This window comes from Lepidochelys olivacea (assembly GCF_965140295.1).
Source record: "Lepidochelys olivacea isolate rLepOli2 genome assembly, chromosome: 4".
Taxonomy (NCBI): domain Eukaryota; kingdom Metazoa; phylum Chordata; order Testudines; family Cheloniidae; genus Lepidochelys; species Lepidochelys olivacea.
This window is the reverse complement of record NC_140414.1, coordinates 67,798,974-67,815,169: the sequence shown is the minus strand read 5'-3', so window position 1 is coordinate 67,815,169 and position 16,196 is coordinate 67,798,974. Positions and strand designations below refer to the sequence as shown.

Sequence of the window (16,196 nt, the reverse complement as noted above, 5' to 3'; positions counted from 1 at the left end):
AGTGCTGTTTCTTTAAGTTGTCTTGCTGGTAACTTGTTCTGCTAGCAAAATTGAGTTGGTAGCAATGCATGTATTTAGGCTAGCAAGAGGGAGGTTGCAACTTCACTTTTGTAAACCAGTGAGGTAAGGCCACTCAGTGGAGATACCAAAAAGGGTTCTAATTACAGGCAGTTACTATGGCATCCAGTTTCTGAAAGGCAGACTTTAGAAACTAAAACACAAAGGACGCCAAGTATAATGCTTCCATTTGGAACAGTTTTCTATTTTTTCATAGAATTATAGAACCAGAGATTAGAAGGGACCGCGAGGGTCATCTAGTCTAACCCCCTGCCAAGATGCAGGATTTGTTGTGCTTTCTAATGAAGCCCCTTTGCTGTAAGAGAAGTTTTCCTTGGATATGAAAGACTGGTGAGGACAATTAAGCAGTAACATTTATTACTTATTGGAAGAATAGCATCAGTACAAGTTCTAGCTGAGGTCTGATACGAGCAATAATGATTTTTTTGTGTTTGGGTCTTACGTTTAAAAGTTGTTTCCATCTAACTGCTATTGATAGTCTATTTTTCAGTGAACAAGCATGAAGAGTATTAAAAACTTCACCTGATAATTTATGCCTCAATCTCAACAGGTTGTAGTGTTCAAATACAAAGATTTAATGGACAAGAATACCTACTGTCTCCACATCCTATAAGGTAATATGTTTTAGTCCTGATTTGAGGCAAATTGGCAGAACGGTTTGATGGAACTTTGTATTACTGCTACCCTTGCTATACCAGTACTTTGGATAAATAAAAAAGGACTTCTCTTTCTAATGCCTTCATTCTGGAACCATTTTTATACAACTAAATTCCTTTTAAAAAAAAGAAAAGAAATAAAGAGCTTTAACAGCCATTTATTTGAAGTGAAAAAATGAAGTATGGAGACTAAGTATTTAACAGAATATCAGATATTTATTTTGTTACTCTTTTACAGTTATGCATTATTACACATTTTTATTATGACACTAAGAATCAAGATTTTTCTCTTTTCATATAAATTATTTTGGGACACTGACAGGTCCAGTTTGGCTCAATATTTAGACTTTTTAGCTGTATAAAAATCTCAGTACAATAAAAATGTCTTTTTAAAATTTAAGGAGGGACATATTTTAAAAGTAAATCCTCATCATCCTAAAGCATTTTTTAGTGCATGAAAACCTGAAAATTGACTAGAAATGAACTAAACAAAAGTAAAACTGATTAGTCCACTTTCATTGTCCAAGCTGCCAGAAATGCAAAAATAAGCATAAATATAGAAAAGTAAATTGGATTATTTAAAAGAAATTTTAGAAATCCTCTGTGATTTTTGGTAACAAATATTTCTAAAAAAACAAAGTGAGCTACAGCTCACTCACGAAAGCTTATGCTCAAGTAAATTGGTTAGTCTCTAAGGTGCCACAAGGACTCCTTTCTTTTTGCGGATACAGACTAACACGGCTGCTACTCTGAAAGAAATATTTCTTTAAAGATACTGAGCAAAATGAATCCCTAGCATTAACAACAGAATTTCAACTGATCCAGTATTGCTAAGTGTCATATCTCTATATACTGTTTCCTTCAGCAAACTGTGCCTTCTTATTTCTGTAATGTTCTAAAAATACTTCAATATGAATATTTAGTAGTTAGTATCATCTCTAAATCATACTATTTATGTGTCCAGAATTCCATCACATGTTTTAAATCTTACACCCTGGCTTGCATAAATATATATACATGCTTTGTAACATTTAATAAATTTAAGGGACCTCACAAAAGGTCAGAACTGGTTCATATGACCGTTCAGAGTTCTTTAAAATGGATCACCATGGCAGGTTCTTTAATCTGAATCATCACTACTAAAGTAGGAGCTGTCACAATATTCTGCTGTGTAAAGGAATTTATGAATAGTTGGGTTCATCTTTGGTATCCAGTGTCTTGGCACCAAATATGTTGAGAGGTTGAACAAATCTACGAACACCTTGTACCTGTCACTGAAAAAAGAAAATCAGATGCATTAACTTTAATATGGTAGCCTGGAGAGGCCATAATTGGCCTCTACAAAGCCTAATCTTGGTTCAGATCTAACAGATTACATTACAAAGGGCCCTGGGAACTCCCAATGTGTTTGAATGATATACTACACAAGCTAACCCCCATGATCTTCTAATGGAAAACATCTACTAGTAATGATTTCAGATTCTTTCCACCAAGTGTGGCAATTCAGGCTAGAGCTGAATGACACAAGATTGATTTGGGTTCATGTGGTTTCAATCTCCATGATTTTTCATTCTTAAATGAGCCACAAAGTGAAACTCAACCAAAACTGCCATCACGTCAAAACCATGTTTTTTCATGTTTTCTACTCACAGTCATTAGCTGATTTAGACTTGAAATTTAGGTTCACCGAAAAGCCTGAGACCCTTTTGTAACCCTACCCCAAGTTACATTTGTACTAAAACCCCAAACCTGCTGCATTTCTACTTTGACTGATGAAAATTACAGACAAATCTTATCTCAAACATCATGTCAGGGGAGTGGGCTAAATCAATATTAGAGCAGTTGCCAAAAGCCAAAGAGTGTTTGAAACCACTAGTTGCATAATACCTTCTACCCAAAACAAAACTAAAAGATTCCAGCTAGATGAAGAGATGTTTCCATGTGTGCTTCAAACAATCCAAAGTGTTTTTTGCATTTTGCTCTCCAGGCACAAAACTCAACTGTCAAGGTATGAGGTACAAATATAAGCTTTAAGGTGGCCTAACTGACTGAATATAAGAAAATATTAAATGACTGAAACTGTGCATATTCAAGAATGAGAAAGAGCTAGTTGAAGCTGAAACTTCCAGCCCAATTTAGTTGCCGTGATGATGGATGCAACAGGCAGGAAGCTATTTTTCCATCTGAAGTGCTGCGCTGGGGAATTGGTCAGTGAGACATGGAGCCAACATCCGTGATCATCTGTTCCTTGCACAGCAGGGAAGACCAAAAATTCTGAAGGATGATAACTGTAACTGATTAATTAGACACTCCCCGCCCCCGCTCTCGATTATTTTAATAAATCAATCTTCATAACTACATTGACTTATGGACTATCCCCTCCTGTCACTTGGAAAAAAATTCTCTCTCACAAGTTGACTGACAAAACACAAAGGAACTGAAAAGCTATAAACAGTAAAGCTAATAGCTTTTACCAGCATACATTCAAGTGTTCGGTCCCTAAATTCAAAGAATAGTTTAACTTTTTTAAGATAAAAGGTCACTATCTTCCTGCTATTTAAACCCAGCTATTTATATAAAGACGCCAGTGTTCAAAGTGTCAGTAGACACTGGTTATGTAATACTAATTGCTTATTTTCAGTAATTTTGGGCCTATGCTCTTTTTTCTGGAACCTTTCACGAATACTAAAATACTTTTTACCTGGATATGACTGAATGAAAAGTATTATTCATATTAAGTAATGTACTGTATGCAGGTTATGGAGTGGTAATGAATAATATTATGAAGTTTAATAATTTTTCTTCATGCTTACCTCACTGTTGAGCGCAAATACTGGTAGCCTGATGATCCTCCTGTGCCAGCTTTGCTGCCAATCATTCTGTGCACCATGCAGACATGGTTGTCTTAGCAACAGAAATAAATAGAATTTGGCATTTCTAACTTACTTTTTATATTAAGTTGCTGCTTTAGGATACAAACAAGGGTTTGGTTACAATGATGTTGACCATTGAAATGCCAGTTAAAGCTGGCCATATAGCAAGTTGTATTGTATCATAGTTATATGTGAGGTACTCAGGTTCAGGGGAATGCTTATGACCATTTTCCTGGGACATCAGAGATAAAGATCAGAGAGGGTGACTCACTAGGTCACCAGGTAAACTCGTCACTCTTCAGCGTGTTGCATACTGACAAAGGAGTACTGTTGACTATCATCCCATAGATTGCAACATATTTCACCCTGTTTTGTAGATGGGGGGTAAGACAGTGCAAAGAAGGGGTAAAGAAGAGTCATGAGCTGTGGGGAGAAACTGGGAAACATACAGTAGTTCCCTTAGATAAAAAGACGTTGCCCCAATTTTAGGCACAGCATGGAGGGGATAGGTTTAGTTTCAAAAGGAAGGCAATGGCTGTTCCATATACATGCATCAACAGCTAAGGAGGTGTCACACCTACCCTCCAGATCAAAGCAAAAGCAATTGTCTTTCGAATAAGAAGGGGAAAGAGGTCTTTTGAATTCTAATTGAACACACCTTAGTTACAACTATAGTAATAAAGGGAAAAACAGTCTTGTACCTAGAAGAGATACTACCACAAAATAGAAGGGGAAACTTACATCTCCATTTGGTCATGAGTACATCAATATCCATTAGAGAAGTAAGAAGCTGAAAGGGAACCTGAAAGCGAGGCTCCTCTCTTGAAAAATGAAAGACAAGACACAAAGATAGTTCTTATTACCTTATTGATATTTTCTTATGTCATGTTTGTCAAAGTACCACTTCAAGTGTGCATAGCATTGACTTTGGTAATTTTTCCCCCTCAATTTCTTCTACCAATACAAAAATCAGTATTCTAATAGGTGCTTTCATCCTCCTAAAATAGGAGTTGCATTTTGTTCCATGTTTATAGCAATTTGTCCTTAGGAGAATTTAAGGACCCTGCTAAAGTACAGTATATGATTTAGAATAGCTTTTCAACAATTAATTGCAATAATAAGTGGATCGCAAATTGTGTACATACACAATTTGTGGTGCATAATACGTCATCTACCCTTGACTTCTTCCTTCTGTCAGAATTCCCACTAAATCTTGCAGCAATATCGCCTTACTGTACCTGTAGAAGTAGATCATTAAAGCTCCTTTCAATGCGTTATAAGAGAGTCGTCTTTCTCCTGCAAAATTACAGATTTTATTAGTTTTTGTGTTAATTTTCCTGCAAATGTCCAGAGTCCACTATAGTATAAACTAAGGATACAAAAATATATGGTAGGAAAAAAGTATATATTATAGTGTTTAGCTATCAGAGTTGCTTCAAAAGTAGCTGTATACTGAATGCCATCATTACCTCGAAAGTTGCCAAATCATAAAACTCAATATTAAAAAAAAAAGCGAATCACAAGTAACTTTCTAAGACAACTTCCTTCCTTATATTTTTAAACTTCTTTTCACAAAGGGTCCAGTTACTGTTATTAAACTATCTTTTTCCAGATGTGAACATAACTTACCTTTACTAAGAAGATGTTCATGGCGTTTTTCATCAAATAATGAAACAAGTATCTCTTTTTGTTTTTGAAGTTCAGCCAGTAGGTCCTCTTTTTCCTCTGACTCTTGTTTGGCCTTTAAAATATAAAACAAAATGGTTATTTTTAGAAGAGGCCTACAGTTTTTGATTTATTATACAGTTGCAATTTTCAGCATCATACTTCTATGAATTTACACATTTAGTGTAAAAACCATATTTTCAAACAAGTCAGATATACCATTGCCTATGCAAAACAAAAAAAAATTACAATCAGTGCATGCACAAATGTACCTAAATCTCTACATTAGTTAGCCAGTTTTCATACCCAGTCAAGATCAATGCATGCACAAGATGGGGACACAATTACATAATTAGTTATTTTTTTAAAAATCTGTCCTTAAGTTCTGAGACATCTGATTTTATAGTTTCTTCATTTGAATGAAGAAAGAAAAAGAAACCCAACAATTAGAAAGATATTAATCTTAGAACTGGTCAAAGTTTCCCAGATTTTGAATATAGGATTTTTTTTTCATTAAAAATGTGATTTGACCTAAAGAAATTCACTTCCAAAAATGAATCCTCAAAATACCACATGAGAGCATTTTGTTAGATACATAATCACTCACGTCTAGATATTTTTTGTCCTCTTGAGCAACTAAATGATTTGTTTTTAAAAGCAAAACATTCTTCTCATGGTAATATTCATATATAGTTCAATAAGTTCAATATCAGTATGTAGAAGTCCCTTCTTGTCAAACCCATGTGTACCATTTAGTAAAGCAATGTGAAACAGCACAGTTCCACCTCGCAATGGTGTATGCAAACATTTCCTTCCATACGGATTCCCATGGACTTGTTCTTAGAAGAGTTGCACTTTGATCTTCAGACTCAAGTGCCTGGGGTGAAATTCTGACCCTAGTGAAGTCAATGGCAAACTTCTTATTGACTTCACTGGAGCCAGGATTTCAACCCTGTTTTTTGCAATCAAAAAATCACTCAAATAGCACACATTTCTGAAGTCAAATAATAAACTGGCCCATAAATACCTGAAAGAAGGGCATAGTTCCATTGCTCCTTAAAAACAACGTTTGTTTAAGACTGAATGAACCAAGGGAAAGGAACAAGGATTGGGTTAAAATGTTAACTAAAATGGCAGGATCTTCTTTTATCACATATCTTATGCTTGTTGAGAGACTAAGGTACATAATTTACCTGAACTATTGCCAGTTCCTTTTCTAGACCTTTTAACACATTCACTTCAAATTTTCCCCAGAAATTAAATCCTTCTGGTTCTAGTCCTGGTGTTCTTTCCAGCCATGCCTTAAAAATAAAAGAACATACAACAAATAGGTGATACAGATCATGAGTTACTCTTAAATGACCCCAGAGTTGGGAGGCAAACTCCCCACTTCTAATCCTATCTAACATTGACTCCCTCTGTAGACCTGAACAAGTTACTTCAGCCCAAAAAGTGTTTAGGCACCTCACTCCCATTGATTTCAATAAAATGCCTAAATACCATTGAGAAACTGGGAATTTCTCTCTCAGGCAATTTCTCCTTCCATAAATAGGGTAAGAATATTAATTTAAAATAGGGCAGGTCTATACTTAAACACTTACCTCCACTAATTGCAGAAGTGTTGGCTCCTGCTCTGATTTAAGCAGCAGTTCATTCTCATGTCCCTTGAAGTTATCACGGTAATGCCTTCTGTTATAAGGAACTCTCAGACTCTGCGGAACACCAATCTTATTCTCTAATAGGCGGAACTGCAGGCTCTGAAAACCTGATGCTGGGCTCAAGTAATCTCTTTGGGTATGGAAGAAGATAGAGCAATTACATATTATTTCAATAATAAGGGTATTTTGTGGTTTTCCTATCCAAAACTAAAAAAAACCTACATAGACATTTCTAACATGAAAAGCATTTCAAATAAGACTCTCTGATATACTACAACATTGACATCTCCTTTGTTGCAACCCAGGTATCACAATGAAAATCTGATTTCTTTATTTTTAAGTAAATAACAACAAATTATACATTGAAATCAATATTTAAAAAAACACATTCAGGAGGAAATTTAACATGAATATTAATTTATTTCTAAACATACACAGCCAAACAGGTATTAAGAAAGGTGTCTTAAATCATTAAAATTAAAATAAACAAACTATAATATGTTTATTGGTGTTTAAATTATTTCATAGATCTGAACAATTTTTTGTTCGGGGTTTTTTCTGGACAAAAGGATAAGGTAGCGGTGTCACCCAGGCTAGTTTTTTGTTATGTGGGACTGATGTAAAATTAAACTATGTTGGCAAGTTGGAAGAACTAATTAATAAGAATAGCCATGATTCCCATTCCTTGGCAGTTTTAGTGGTTCAAAAATAAAGGATAAGATGATTATAATAATGGAATTGAAAGTCATTGATTTGGTTGTATAATTGCTTATTATACAATAATACATTTCTGAAAATTGCAATGGAAGATCTCTCAAAATAGATGGTTAATCCACTTATTTCTCTCTCTCCCCCTTTTCTTTTTAAGTTTAAAAATGGGAGAGAAGGATTCTGGCAACCTTTAAGGGCCATGAATGATATTTTGTGGAGTATTATGAAGTGGTAATAGGGCGAATTAGAAATGAGCTGTAGCTCAGGAAAGCTTATGCTCAAATAAATTGGTTAGTCTCTAAGGTGCCCCCAGTACTCCTTTTTGCAAATACAGACTAACATGGCTGTTACTCTGAAACAAATATATAGGTTGCCAAAAGGATCCAGGAAGGGCTGGGAGTTGGATGACATGGCCACAGGTGACCCAAGTGGAAACCACAGGAAAGCTAGGAATGGGGGTGCATGCAGCAACAGTGGAGCTTGGGAGTGAAAGAGTTAGGAGTTCTTTCCTGGAAGCGAGACAGGCAGATGGGTCCCAGAAGCCAGGCTAGCAGCCAGAAAGAGGTATTCAGGCTTCCAGGCCCCACTGTCTGCTTCTATTGGTAGATGGAGAGGAGAAATTCCTGGTGGGAAAGGGGGAAGTGAAGAGAGATGGAGGGTTGGTGGCAAAAAGCTGGCAGCAACATGCTGCTTCCACAGGCTTTTGAAACATTATATTTCAGTGATCCAGGACCACTGCAAACCTTATGAAGTTTAGATGTGTGAAGCCCCAGAACCAATGGGTTAAAACATCTAGCTCATGCTCTAGATGTGGAGCGGGGTTTCTCTCGCCCACACAAGTTTATGAATTGACATAAAATGTTGCAGAGAACTTATGGCTGTGAGAAATGTAAGGAAATTGCTAAGTCTTAGCTTGGCATTACCAAATGACAGGACAGTTTGATTATTTACATACTGTTATTTTAGTTTTGTAATGGTGATCTCAGCTAGCAAAGTCACATACCAATAATTAAGACAAACACCTGTTTAAAAATCTCACAATACATTGGACTTGCAATCAAGTTAGAGACTGTTAATGACCTTTATCGGTTACTAGTACAGCTGCTTCTCTCCCAAATACACACTCATGGTGCTGACCTAATTGATTTAGTTCTTCAGCTGAGTGGTAGAGGCTCAGGCTTTCTGCTCTGAAAGTCCTGGATTCAAACCACACTGTTAGCTCTAGTGAGGACAGTTACATAAGCACTGATGCTAATCAATAAAAAATAAATCATATTTACCTGAAATCAAAGAAGTCCAATGCAGTCATAGTTTCTAGAATTGAAAATTGCTCCACAAGTAATTTAAGGATCATTGAAATTCTGTGCATTCGAGCAACAACCTTGAGCATGTTTCTCTCATCTCTCACCTTATTAGAAAAGAAATACTTATGACCAGATTGAGAATGATGAGCTGATAAGCCGTTTATACCTTTGTGTTCTACCCATCAATCTCTTTTAGGGTGTTATTCATCCATCACTGCAGTAGCTCAGTGTATTCCATGTCAAAATCAATAGCAAAGTCTTGTATTAAATGTAGACTCCTGCATATAACTAAAATCATACTTTTTAGGCTTATGCTTAAAAGATCAACTGTGAGGGCTTTTTGTCTGGCTGCTTACTCATTCTAACTGGGTCAGTTATAAAGGAATTATTTTCCCCATGTTTTTAACTCAGAAAGTTACTGAAAGAGTTGAAAGTCTAGGCCAAAGTCATCCACAGTGTAATTCTATTAGAGTCAATGGAGAAGCAGACCAGAGGAAGCAGGAGCACTAATGTGGCTAAGAAAGTCGTGGCACAGCTGAAAAGATGCTTGCTAGCAAGCAGAAGGGGGAAATAAAGGAAGAAACAGGAGAAGTGAGTGGGGAAGGAACTGCAGAGCCGTTCCCAAGCCAACTCTGTGTCAGCACGTCCATTGCCTTCAATGGGATCAGGATTCCTCTTGAGATTTCTGAGGCAGTCAATGAGCACGACCAAGAAATATCAATGGAGGGATGAAAATGCTACATTTTAATCTTTTTCATAATCCTCCCACCGGTTTCTGAATTTTAATTTTTCAACATTTTTAATTACTTTTCAACAAAATATTACTTTCATGGAGAAATGTATCCCATTTTAGAGATGGTTAAAATTTTCTGAATTTCAGATTTCAACAGAAAATAATCAACATACTAAATTTCAGTAAAAAAAAGGGGGGGGGGACGACTAATTTTTCATGAAACTTTTTGCATTTTTTTTCCACATTTTACTACCAGGTCTACTTCCAAACAACATATATATCTTTATAACATCCACAAGTGCTGGATTTTCATTTACAACTATCAGTTTATTATTAAAATCTCATACAGCCAGCCATCTCTGATTGACAACACATCAGAAGAAACTCAAGAGTTTGTCATTACAATTCATAAGTGTATAAAGAATTTTGCTTCAGGGCAGTGTTAATAAAAGCTCAAAATATTCACCTTTTTTTTCCCCCAGGTGTCATCATATAAGCATCGGCTGTTGATTTGATAATTCCTCTCCAGTTTCATCAAATCACATCCAAATACCAGAGGATTTTTTTCCTATTTTATTTACCAGCAATTTATACACTGATGAATAATAAAACATTACGTATTTTGCATAAGCAAACCAGAAAATTCAGAGGAAAGGGACCCTTTCAACATAAAAATAATAATTTTAAATAATTTATATTTTAAAAAAATCATTTACAATTATTATTTTTATGTTGAAAGTGTCCCTTACCTCTGAATTTTCTGGTTCACTTATGCAAAATACTTGTTTTTATTATTCATCAGTGTATAAATTGCTGGTAAATAAAATAGGAAGAAAACCTCTAGTATATTATATATAATTTTTCCCCTAGCCATACTTTTTTGGCAGTAAAATACCACACAAATAACCATCACCAGAGCTTGTGACTAGTATGGCCAAAGTGATTGCTCCTGAAGAGTGATCTGTGTAGGCCAGTTACTTTAGAAGATACAGTCCTCAGAGCAGTGCATGATTTTACAGATCAAAATATGTGGACTATCATAATGGCTAAGTGGTGTCACTAAAGAGCTGAATTTCAGCCTTAAATCTCATTTTTGTGGTATATGTGGATATAGTAAAAATCAAACTTTCAGAAAGAGGCTTGGGTTTTCATATGATAAATATTTGCACATAACTTACACGGCCATTCTGAAAGATCACCCGAACTGAGTCCAGTTCCCACAGAATCTGCTTAAACCAAAGTTCATAAGCTACAATGAGAAAGGCATTGTTAGTGTTAATTTCATTGCCATTGTTGGTATGTAGAAAGAAGTTAAGCAAGTAGATTCGGAGGTTAATTTCCGAATTTATTGTTAAACCTTCATTTAAAATTAATGTTCTATTTCCGTGTGTTTGCGGTGTAAGAGATACTGATTTACAAATGTACCTGCTGTTTAAAGAATCTCTCCCTTCTTCAGACCATTGTTGCATGAAATAATTTAGCACCTGAGACTGTTAACAGAACTAATCACAGTATATTCACTTTTGGAACTCTAGGGTGGCATATAGCAATTTAACAACAGTTGGGCAGAGGGGAAAACCTGGCCAGGCTATCAAGACAAACCAGTGCTCTTACACAAAGCACCCTGGGATGTGTAATGTCCAAAAAGATAAAGATGGAACCTCAGTTTTAGCATGTCATCTAAAAAAGACCCAAATACAGTAAACAGCATAGTACTCATTTTACTATTTCAGACGGCTGAACCTGCTCCATCACAATTGAACCTATGGTTCTGAGGAGTCTAGGAGTTCTAAACCTGATGCTTAGGTCACTAAGCCATCTCCATTCTTATGTATATAATTAATTATGTTGAAGAATATTCTCATTCTCTACTAAAACTCTTCAAATATGGATTATGGACTCTCTCTCTCTCTCTCTCTCACACACACACACACACACACAAATACTGTGTTGGCAGAGAAATGGGAGAGAAAGCTGGTATTCATGAAGGAATTTATAACTGTGTCCAAAATCAGAACAGCTTCTGTACTCCAAAACAAACAAATGGTGTGATTGCACCAAACAACTACCTTTTTCTGTCCTGCAGCTTACCTTGATGGGTCACAATGAAAAGATGCTCATCATGGATCTTGTTTCCTTTTTTTTCACTCTGCAGCTGTTGAGCATTCAATATTTTGTCCAGCTTTAAAAGAAAGAATTTTTGTAATAATCTCAAAGCTCCACTGTTGGGTTTTGGACAAAATGTTTCTGATGGGAATTTATGTGAATACAACAAAACAAAACAAACCCCCCACATACTGGTCTTTAGTTGCATTTTATTTATTCTACATTTTAATAGTGAGCAAATCCATTGATTTTTTCTGTTGTTTACAACTGGGGATAGATGAAAGAAATATGATTCTGCCCCCTCAGTGGGGCTATTTGCAGAATAAAGTACTATTTGGAAAACATACCTTATGAGAAGGGCCCTACCAAATTCTTGGCCATAAAAAACACGTCATAGACCGTGAAATCTGGTCTTTTAAGTGCTTTCACCCTAAACTATACAGATTTCATGGGGGAGACCAGCGTTTCTCATATTGGGGGTCCTAATCCAAAAGGCAGTTGAAGGGGCGTTACAAGGTTATTGAAGGGGGGGTCACGGTATTGCCACCCTTCTTTCTGCACTGTCTTCAGAGCTGGGTGGCCAGAGAGCAGTGCCTGTTAGCCAGGCACCCAGCTTTGAAGGCAGTGGTCTGCCAGCAGCAGTGCAGAAGCAAGGGTGACAATACCATACCATGCCACCCTTACTTCTGCATTGCTGCTGCTGGTGGCTCTGCCTTCAGAGCGGGGCTCCTAGCCAGCAGCTGCCACTCTCCAGCTGCCCAGCTCTGAAGGCACAGCATCGCTGCCAACAGCAGCACAGAAGTAAGGGTAGCAGTATTGCAAATCCCCCCTACAATAACCTTGAGACCCCCCACACACACACACACACACTCCTTTTTGGGTCAGGACCCCTACAATTACAACAACATGAAATTTCAGTTTTAAACAGCTGAAATCATGACATTTACGATTTTTAAAATCTTATGCCTGTGAAATTGACCAAAATGGACCACAAATTTGGTAGAGCCCTAATTATGAGAGATACTGGAAGTCTAGACACTCAGTCTATTTAGTTTATCAAAGAGAATGTTAAGGGGTGATTTGATCACACTCTAAATACCTACACAGAGAACAGAAATTTGATAATAAAGAGCTCTTCAGTCCTGCAGACAAAACTATAACAAAATCCAATGGCTGGAAGTTAAAGCTCAACAAATTCAGATGAGAAATACGGCACAATTTTCCAACAGGGAGGATAATTAAACCATTGGAACAAATTACCAAGGGTTGTGGTGGATTCTCCGTCACTGGAAGTTTTAAAATCAAGATAGGCTGTTTTTCTAAAAGATATGCTCTAGTTCAACCACTACTTTTGAACTTGAAGCAGAAATTAATTCAGGGAAATTGCCTGAGTTATGCAGGAGGCCAGATTAGTTGATCACAATGGTTGCCTGTGGTCTTAAAATCTATTAATCTCTAACATGAAGAAAAATGGCAAAATCTAGCCATCTAATGACTTTTAGATACTCATGTGTTCTTTCAGGCAGTATAGTTCAAAAAGCCATTTGAACAGCTTTTTCATTTGCTTTTTATTAAAGATGATAAGGAAAGGATAGGAAAGGAAAATAGCTAATGTAGTCTATAAATAATATCTGAATGAAATTCATTTTCAATGAGGCAGAAGTCCTGTAGAAAAAATGCTATGGTGATCATCTTATTAAAGACCGTATTGTATGAAGACACACAAGCGTGCTGAATCAAAGTTGCCCAGGAATCTTATTACTGGAATTTTCTAACTTCTGACTGTTGACATTGTTTTTTAAATGTAATTATGTAACTATATAACTATTGGGACAAATTCTGTATAAGACTAGAGCAACTTAATTTATTTCAGTTTACATCAGTGCAACTGATGAAAAAACTGGGTCCATGAGCTAAATTTAAGACATTTTACAGACACTTAGATGTATTTTTTTCAGATTACAGCTCAGGGAATTTAAGCAGAATGGTTAATGGGAACTGCACAGCCCCTGCTGAGCATACTGAAGGTTTGCCCTGAGTAACCATCTGCTAAAATAATGAATCTTCTGCTTTGCTGTGATTTATCAAGGTGATGTGTTATATGCATCTCAGTGTAACTCTCTACTTCAACCCTTCTCCATTCACAATTTAGCTGCAGGACTAAAAATAATTCCCATCTAAACAACAAAATCCAATTTGTTTTCTCAAAAAGTTAAAAAATAACCAAGCGTCCCATTAACATTAACAGGTATGTGAGCTGTCATGGAATCTGGGGTGGGAGATGTTTGTTTAACTCAAATGTCAAGAGATACCGATGCCTGTGGATACATCCTTAGAGCTGGGAGTGAAACAGTGATCAGAAGGACTTGCCTTGATTGTTGACCTTCGCTGGCAAAGGGAGGGAAAGGACAGTGCCATATGTCAACATCTCAGATTGTAACAGGCATCAGGGCAGTAACATAATCCAGTCCTCACACTTACATGTAGATAGTCGCCATAGATAAGTCCACCTTTGCTGGCTTTATTCAGCCCTTCTTGTGACTTGTCTTCTCCTTCCTCATCCTCCAAAGACAGTTTATTAAAATTAAATCTAGGAATAAAAGAAAATTACAAAAGGAAATAACAGAGCTAAAAATATCAGAGCAGTAATTGTGCCTAAAATTCAGGCACTGATCTGCTTTGGTGGCTCAATTTCGCAAACATATATGATAAGCAAAATAAACAGCATGTATCTATCTTCAACCTTTATAGCACACACATCACTATAGTATCTAGGTACATTCATATCTAGTATATCCCAATAGCCAATGCTCAAAAGAATTCTTAGTCCAGCTCTCTTCATTCACTGTTGTCTATATAATTATTTAACCCTTGGTAGTTAATGAATAGCCTCCTTTTGAATTTTACACTTACCATTCACATTGTATCTATCGTGTTAACTGACATTATGCAGTAAATAGAGAAATATACTCACTGATATTTGTTCCCCCAAAATGGGCACCCACTCATGACTCCAGAATCCAATAACTCGCTAAGCAATGTTCCCCAGGGATATAGTCTATGAACATTACCAAACCTACTGCAGCTGCCTTTTATGTAACCTGATCTTAGTGTACAGGCCAATCCCCTACTACTCCATCTGCCCATCCCTGTCATTCAGTAATAATTACAGAAGCTATCCTGACACAAACCTCAGTAAGTATTTGTTTTGTTGGCTGTTCTGTTAGTTGAGTCACCCAAAACAAGAAGAGTTGCAATGCTCATATTGGTCAAATGTCACATACTTTGAGCAGCTTTCACTAAAGTTCTTTTGACCTTGGTCATTTTCAGTCAGGCACATAGTATGGGATCAAAGCTAATACAAATAATAAAACAAATCAATGGGAATTCTGTTTATAAGTCAAGGGCAGAATATGGCTCTAAATATTGAATCTCATGGATTACTGACACAGGACTGTAATCTTTAAACACTTAAGTCAAAATTTCAAGGCACTTTTGATGAAAAAAGAGTGAAGTCTGTGTTGGGCAGAGATGGACTATATCCCAAAGGTGACCTGAACCCCTTCTGGAATTAACTCCAAAATAATATTTTTTAAAAAGATTACTTACACAGTCTCTCCAATTAAAAGCAAAACAATTATTTTATTAATAAATATCCATGTAAATTCTCATAGGGCAGATAACTCCCCAGTGGTTTAAATATACTAGGGTTTCTTAACTCTTGAACTATATTCCCATGTAAAAACCCCATGCATATTTGTTGACAATGGTTACTCAGTTCTGTTTAATCATCAACTTAACCACAATGGAGTAATGGACACACATGCTGGAGTAGCTGAGATATGGTTCTTTCTCCTCTGTGCCCCCAAGTTGCCAGGATTTTCAAGAGAAACATTATCAATGTTGGTTTCAGAGTAACAGCCGTGTTAGTCTGTATTTGCAAAAAGAAAAGGAGTACTTGTGGCACCTTAGAGACTAACCAATTTATTTGAGCATAAGCTTTCGTGAGCTACAGCAAGTGAGCTGTAGCTCACGAAAGCTTATGCTCAAATAAATTGGTTAGTCTCTAAGGTGCCACAAGTACTCCTTTTCTTATTATCAATGTTCTGTTTTACTGCAAACACTCCAGCCGCTCCCCTAAGCATCAGAATCTGCCTCTGATGCCCCATGACAACCCTCTGGTGCCATCAGCTGCTCTTGCCCCTGTGAACCAACACATTTTCATACCCGGGTGTGTGGTAATGGAAGCTATAAGCTCCCAAATCAAGTGACTTTAAGTCTTTACAAATAAAGGGCTAGATTGTGCTTTTAACACATTAGCCATGTAAAGAGAAGATTGAGTGACCGGAGCAACCATGCAGGAGTGATGGGGCATTCTGCTGGTGCAGTGCAAAAAACATTACGGTACTTTG

At 36.6% G+C, this 16,196-nt stretch overlaps 1 protein-coding gene across 1 annotated transcript; it reads right to left on the bottom strand.

Annotated features, from left to right (window-relative positions):
* Positions 1-951: 951 nt before the first annotated feature.
* Positions 952-14,866, bottom strand: TDO2 (tryptophan 2,3-dioxygenase). Its single transcript, XM_084627427.1, has 12 exons — positions 14,759-14,866; positions 14,266-14,374; positions 11,770-11,860; positions 10,857-10,927; positions 8,922-9,049; positions 6,874-7,060; positions 6,466-6,573; positions 5,237-5,348; positions 4,846-4,903; positions 4,349-4,428; positions 3,548-3,638; positions 952-2,008 (listed from the first exon to the last, which is right to left on the bottom strand). The coding sequence occupies exons 1-12, from the start codon at positions 14,791-14,793 to the stop codon at positions 1,855-1,857; spliced, it is 1,224 nt and encodes a 407-aa protein (XP_084483553.1). The 5' UTR covers positions 14,794-14,866; the 3' UTR covers positions 952-1,854.
* Between the last annotated feature and the right edge of the window lie 1,330 nt (positions 14,867-16,196).

Coding starts and splice junctions, on each gene's coding strand:
- TDO2 (XM_084627427.1), bottom strand. CDS start 14,793: ATGAGTGGGTGCCCATTTTGGGGGAACAAATATCA. Junction 11,861..14,265: donor TCTATGGCGACTATCTACAT/GTAAGTGTGAGG, acceptor TTTCTTTTAAAG/CTGGACAAAATATTGAATGC. Junction 10,928..11,769: donor TTTCATTGTGACCCATCAAG/GTAAGCTGCAGG, acceptor TTCTCATTGTAG/CTTATGAACTTTGGTTTAAG.